Here is a 7634-nt window from a genome sequence, read left to right on the forward strand (position 1 = left end):
AAAAACACTGGGTGGATTTTTATCATTATAGGGTGGTTGTGTACAAACACTGCCAACACACATTTCAGTTCAAACTACTTGTAAAAGTGCATGTAGCATCCTATGACCCCTTTAAGAACATATGTGATGTTGAATATCCTGCAATGTGGATCAAGATTTTGGACCAGTTCGATTTCACAAACTGCTACCTTGAAGGACAGAGACAGAAACCACACGACCAAAACGTCTCGTTCGTTGTGCTTCCCTTGTTGCCATCACAGCTGGTTAGTACAAAAACTCAAAATAACATGGACATGTGGACACAGTCTTTTGGCTTTTTATTAGACAGGCAAAATAAAGGGTGACAGGAAACATCATGGGCCACATTAGAACCAGCATACCCCACACGAGCACTGTAACTCGACGTGTCAGGAGCACGGTACACCACATCTGCAACGAACCTGAGAGGTTTAGAAGTCATTGGTGTAATTAACTGAAGCTGTTGTGTATGTGCACGTCTCCGTTCCATCGGAACTCATTAATACTGTCTCTTCTCCAGCAGGTACGACAGCAGTCAGGAGAGCCTGCCGAACTCCTACAAGTATAATAACGCTAATGGTTTTAGGCCAGACAGTTACACGTTGCTGTGCTGGAGAAGCACACGTTTATGTGCCGTCTGAAGCATTATCTCCTCAAGTGCTCATCTCTGAATGCGCTAAGAGTGCTCATACTCTGACACTTTTACCACCAGATACAATTACACGGCTGTTCTGAGCTGTTGAGGTTATTTGAGTTGTGTAAGCAGGCACAGGTGAAGAGGTAGATGGTTCTCTGAGCGCCCTTAAACGGTGCTGAGTGCCTGCCCTAAAAAGCTCCTCTGACGTTTCTGGTCTTGTCAAGCTTCCCTCTCTCTCTCTCCCCTCCAGCAGATCTGCACTGTACTCAAGAGGACATTACTCCTCCTCTCAGGACAAATACGTGTGTGTGATTGAACAATTGCATGGGCAGGCTGGATGCTCATTAGAGCAGTGATGGGCAAACTTGGCCCTTCCAGGCCACTTTCCTGCAGAGATTTGATCCAACCCTGAGAGTGCTCATACTCTGACACTTTTACCACCAGATACAATTACACGGCTGTTCTGAGCTGTTGAGGTTATTTGAGTTGTGTAAGCAGGCACAGGTGAAGAGGAAGATGGTTCTCTGAGCGCCCTTAAACGGTGCTGAGTGCCTGCCCTAAAAAGCTCCTCTGACGTTTCTGGTCTTGTCAAGCTTCCCTCTCTCTCTCTCCCCTCCAGCAGATCTGCACTGTACTCAAGAGGACATTACTCCTCCTCTCAGGACAAATACGTGTGTGTGATTGAACAATTGCATGGGCAGGCTGGATGCTCATTAGAGCAGTGATGGGCAAACTTGGCCCTTCCAGGCCACTTTCCTGCAGAGATTTGATCCAACCCTGATAAAACTCACCTGTCTGTAGCCTTCTAGTAGACTTGAAGACAATGATTAGCTGGTTCAGGTGTGTTTGATTAGGGTTGGAGCTAAACTCTGAAGGAAAGTGGCCTGGAAGGGCCAAGTTTGCCCGCCCCTGCTTTAGAGCATGCATCTTTATTTTAAAAAACACAGGAGAGTGTGATTAACTAGCTCCTCTGAATGAGCCGTGATTTGTCTTCATATTTTTTTTTCTCCTTTTATGCCGCCAACAGCAACATTCATTAATCATTCATACTGTTATTACCGACATCATTTACTACAGCCTGCAAGCTGAGCTTTAACATTCACCTCTTTTAATAACACAGTGCCACATCCCTCCCCCCACTACTGTCTATCTCTCTCTCTCTTTCTTCCATTCGCTCTTTCTTTATTCCTCCTTCTCTCCCATTCCTCCACTTTCTTCTTCCTCATTTCCTGTTTATGCCATTTCTGTTTGTGGAAGTTTGATAATGGCTTTCTGTTTTTTTCTTTCTGTAAACCCCCCAGCTCACCTCCCTCTCTGAGTGACACACACCAGAAGAGGAAATCTCATCAGGGCTTGCAGCCAAAAAGAAATTAAACAAAGCCTTCCTTCAAGGTGATTGCTGTGTGTATGTGTGTGGGAGCGAGAGCGTTTGTGTCGAAGCACGTGTTTGCAGTGATGGCATGTTGATAAAGGATGATGTCATATTACATATCTCCCAAAACATATCAAGTAGCCTGTTTAATTATTGCAACATTGTTTTCATTATTCTTTTAATTAAAATGGACAAAAGTCCATCCAACTATCATCTGTACTGATGATGATGATCACGCTGCGCTTGTGGCTACAATTACTCTTTAGTTCAATTCCATTTACATTCAGGTGTTATTTATAGAGTTTTTGGGTAAATCACAACTTTAATAAGTGGATGAATATCAAGCATATAACTATAATAAACAGAGTAAAGGAAAACAATTAAATTTAAGATGCAGAGAGGTGGTTATAAAACTGATAATAACATGTTGTATTACTATTCAGACTGACTTATATAAAGCACTAATCATTTTAGTTTTGTCCCAAAAACTTTAATAATTAATATTTGAATTAAATTAAGATCAAAAGAATGATCAATTCAACATCTTTGAAACCCCAATTCCATTGCGATCTTAACAGGTCTGAACAGTACAGTACAGAAGCATAAAAGTAAAGGGACTATACTAGTTCACACAGAACCAGTTAGCCATAAAAATTTGAGGGTCTAGGGTTTTTAAATTTAATTAAAGGTACTTTAATCGCAGTGAACTGTAGATTTCACTGGGAGCCGTTTTAATGGATAAAATAGTTTGGAAATGCTCGAGTGAGAAATGCCTCAGTTAAGCAGGGAATTTTTAAACAGACCCTTTCAGACAGCCAGAGAGAAATGCACCGCAGCAGCCTAATCGGAAACGTAAAAAAGCATACTAAAGTACGACGAGCTTCTCAGCAACTTGTAAAAAAGACAGAAAAAAGGTGTTTTGTGAATAGTGAGGGTTTATAAATGAGTAAATGATAGTTCTCTGTGATGTGAAGTCGAAATTAATGGGGGAAATTTTTAAAAAAGTGAGGTGACAGAATGTACAGGCAGTGCTTTCTTTCTCTATGTACAAGCCTGGCTTACACAGCTACCTTGCAATTCTTTTCTTTCCATTGTCTATGCACTATGACAGAAAGAGAGAGAGAGAGAGTCGGGTCATGGTACAGAGCGTCCCAGGAGAAGACAGGGATTAAGTACTTCACCCAGGGGCATATCAGCAATGGTCAGTGAGAGTGTTTCCTAGCAGAATTTCATCCCAGATCTTTGCCATTCATATAGTCTGGTGTACTTGCCACTAACGCACTTGTGGCTAATGTAAGAATGTGTGTTGATTTGTAATGGGCTAGAAGGGTAATACTAAAACCACAGTGTTATCCGATCATTTCATTCAGGCTGGTTCAGCAGTGCTGCAGCGGTTAGAAGGTTCACACCAGATAATATTGGAAGAATGCAAGCTTTATGTTCCTGCCCTTTTCTTAGCACTGTTACAAAATGGTCCCAGTGCTCTCACTATAAAATATTGAGTAAAAAATATTGAGACACTTTTAAAATGTGCACTGTAATAATGTCAAATTAAATGTTTTAAGTACATTTTAATAATCGTTTTAATGATCATTTGTCAATGCTTTAAAGTTCATTCCACTTGATGTGTTACTAACATACTAAAGCACATGTAAAGTATTTGATTATAATACAGTTTTATTGTATTATAATTGTAATGTAATTATAATTGGTTAAAACTGTAGGTGCCTTATTTGATATTACATTTAAAGTTAATATATTACGTACTAAATTGCAACTTCATCATTACAAATGTGCAATTACAAATACATATAAATACATGCTAAACAAGTTTCAATAGAAATTACATTAAAAATATATTTTAGTTTACCATAAATGTTTGTCAGTACATACGGCAGAAGACTTTAACCATATTTCAAAGACAAAAGGAGTAATTAGGAAATGTCATATTAAGATGTACTTAAATCCTACCTTAGTGGTTCAAAAAAGCACTATAAGTTAAACTAATTGCATTTAATATAAATTTAAACTATAATACATTTTCATTTAATTGCAGTTATCATGCAGGAAACATTACATTCAGTTTGCTTTAAAGTATATTATTTTAAAGTATAGTATCCCTCCCGACATTTCTAAATTGCCTAAAATGTCTGGGTTTTAACTTTGTTTTCCTATTGGCATGCTCTCTACAGCCCTCATACATTATATGAACTAGTGCTGTCACGATACCTAACTAAAATATCTCGATACTACTACTGAACCGATACCACAACAAAAATTTAAAACAACAGGAAAAGTTAGTGAATAATACTGTACATGATGCACAAATTATAGTTATACTTAACTTAAAGTTCATTCTTTTATCTATCAATTTTGAACATTTCCTGCCCCTTTAAAAAAAAAAAAAATTACATGCCAGTGCCACCACACAGGCCTATGGTGAGCAAACTAAAAGTCTATGATATAGATGAGCCTACAGGTATATAGAGATCTTTGCAACATTGGTAAGTTAAAAGAAGCTAAAAGGATAAAGTCAAATTACCGTAGATGGTTATAACTGACCTCAACTGCCCCTCAATTACCTCAATTAAATATACATTGATCCTTATTAAAGCTACTAAACAGAGCTGATCCTCCCTATATGCAAAATACGCAAGCTGCGTAGGGCCCCCTTGCTCTCAAAGATGATTTAATTTTAGTTTGTTTTTTAATTTGGCCAGCGGTTATGAAAACATGAATGATCATTTCTTTTAATTCGCCCTTTCTACATAAAAATCAGTCAAATCATGTAATGTGAATGTCGTACGGTCTTGCTCGAGACTAAAAAAACGAGTTGAAATCGTACCGAGCTGCGGAAGATTCACTGTTTCTCAAGCGCTATCCGCGAGCGCGATTCGAGACGGAGTGAAACACGGACAAATGCGTTTCATTCATTCGTTCACAACCACTCAATTTTTCTCATTCTTGCATGTTTCTTATTCACTCTAAATTGTCAATAATAAACGTATTACTTATTAAGTCCTGCGCTTAAAACCTATTAAGTCCTGCGCTGTGTGGATATATAACGTTTGGCACGGCCAGTGTGCATGCAGGGAATGGAAGCAGAGCGCTGCGCACACACTGCCCTGCTGTCGCACATCGATGCAACTCAGGAAATATGGATCTTATTAAAACGATGCCATTCTTAAAGTACTGGTACTAGTAAAATGAGGAATCTTACTGTTTTTAAAAGCAGAGTATCGCAATACCTTTTTAGTACCGGTATATCGTGCAACACTAATATGAACACGTATTTGCATTGCTTTGACTGTTTTCTGTAGATCCCACCTTCTCGCACGGCGTGATTGGTCAACACACTATTGGTCAAACTATCCGTCATTACCTTCAGCAAATATGAAAACAACAGGAAAACCAAGCCAAAACCCAGACACTTTAGGCAATTTAGAAATCCCAACCAGGACATGTCTGGGAAAAAGAGGACATATGGTCACCCAATAAGTATCCAAAAAGTTTACTTTTAATAAGTAAAATATGCTAAAGTGTACTTTGTTTTCACAAGGGGTACCACAGCACTGATGCTTAAAAGACTTTGAATAAACTCCATGATGTTTCCATTCATAGAAGTGGGTTTACCTCCAGAGCGAACTCTCCGTCACAGTTCCCAGGTTAAAGTCGAACAGTTTTGTCAAAATCAGGATCACCTGAAAGAAAAACACGCAGACAGTTAACAAATCACCCAGTAATGTCCATTTACACATTTCCCCAGATACAGCGCTCTTAATGTGCTAAGCTAAATGATAAAATGTCTGTCAGGCAGCCTTGCAGTGATGGATGAGAGTAAATATCAGGTGTGAATTTTATTATCTTGAGATGACAACAGAATAAGAAGCAATGCACTCGGAGCCAGGACAGCCTGATGGAGGTAATGATGATCCGGGGGGGGAGAAGAGAGAGAGAGAGAGAGAGAGAAAAAAAAACATGATGCTGTACACACATACACTAAAACACAAACACGCTCAAGCTGTCAAATGTCACGCTGAAACGTGGCAGGTAAAACGCTTTGCTCTTCCCACCTGACAAAACATTCTGAGCACACACTCATAAACCACAGTGAACAAACGAGCATCTGTCTTTCCACTGTGAGTTTTACCACACACAAAAAAAGGATAGAGAGAGACTTTGAATCAAAAGCAGACAGTAAGTGGTCCCTTTGCAACCGTGACTGTGTGAGAACACAGTCTTCAGTATCGCGTCCACACACTAATGAATATTAGTCTAAAAGGTCCAATATTTCATTTCACACTCCATGATTGTTCCCTAATGAGAGTTCAGTCAACAGGAGTATTGTCATTAACCTAAAAGAAAATCGAGTAATAATTCACAAAACGGATGCAGATGCAAACACAGCTGTTATAGGAAAACCTATTCCAGCCTATTGATAGTCTGTGACTTTACTAACGCCGCTATACCGGGTCCTGTGTTTGCGTATGCGTGTGTGCACAACCTTCACTCCTCACAGCCCCACCTGTGACGGGACGTTTTCATCTGAGGTTAATTAACCAATCAGAAGAGGACAAACTATTAGCATATCCAAATACAGCATATCTGAAAGAGCAGGACCCCAGACAAACTCCCTCAGCTTCCTGAACCAGCAAAACCACCGTGATACTGGAACTAATTACATCTCCTGAAAGAGCGAGAGAGAGAGAGAGAGAGAGAGAGAGAGAGAGAGAGACCGGTGTCCATGGGGCTGAAAATGAATATTAATATCAGTCGAAGTTTCTATTGTCCGTTTCTATGAGGTCAATAATATGTGCAGGGATGTTATGCAGATTTAATTACATTTGCATATGAATGGTGGGTTTGATCAGTTCATGTTCTAGCTAAGATCAGATTCAGTTTGAACATGAATGACTTGCTGTCATATTACAGTCAATATGCTGAGGTCTGTTCAGTCGCTTTATTCTTCTAACCTCAAATACATGAAAAAGCTTTCACCATTACATTCATCTTTGGTTACACTTTATTTCGATAGTCCACTTTAGACATTCTACTAACTATAAGTAACTTTGTAACTACATGTCAACTAATTCTCATTAATTTGCAACTACATGTCTACTAACTCTCAGAGTAGACTGTTAGGGTAGGTTTAGGGTTAGTAGAATAAGTTGACAAAGAAAGTGTTAGAAGATATTAAGCAGACAGTCTACTAATACTCTACTAACTGCTAGTTGACATGTAGTTGCAAAGTTACTTACTGTTAATAGAATGTCTAAAGTGGACTATTGAAATAAAGTGTTACCTCATCTTTTTGTTCCTCCACCTTTTGTTCTCTCTGAAATAAATGTTTCATTACATGCGAAACATGTCAACATTGTTGATGTCACGGTCACGGTGTGTGGAGGCAGGCAGGATGATGAGGACGACAAGGATTCAAATAAGGATATTTAATGTAGAGACAACAAGGCAGATTCGGGTAGATGAGACACACACACTCGGGGTAACATTCACAATAACCGACAATACTAGAATACACGAGACAGGAACTTATAGGGCAGATAACGAGGGGCAGACAGGTGAGCACACTGAGGATAATTAACTAATGAT

At 39.2% G+C, this 7634-nt stretch overlaps 1 protein-coding gene across 1 annotated transcript in view; it reads right to left on the reverse strand.

The window, feature by feature from the left end:
* The window catches only part of LOC107717099 (VPS10 domain-containing receptor SorCS3-like), an 89807-nt gene that overhangs the window by 57352 nt on the left and 24821 nt on the right, over positions 1-7634 (reverse strand). The window contains exon 2 of the mRNA XM_016523750.1: positions 5661-5728. Within this exon, the coding sequence (XP_016379236.1) occupies positions 5661-5728 (68 nt within the window). The remainder of the gene's footprint in view (positions 1-5660; positions 5729-7634) is intronic.

This window comes from Sinocyclocheilus rhinocerous, unplaced genomic scaffold (genome assembly GCF_001515625.1).
Source record: "Sinocyclocheilus rhinocerous isolate Xijiao unplaced genomic scaffold, SAMN03320098_v1.1 scaffold119, whole genome shotgun sequence".
Taxonomy (NCBI): domain Eukaryota; kingdom Metazoa; phylum Chordata; class Actinopteri; order Cypriniformes; family Cyprinidae; genus Sinocyclocheilus; species Sinocyclocheilus rhinocerous.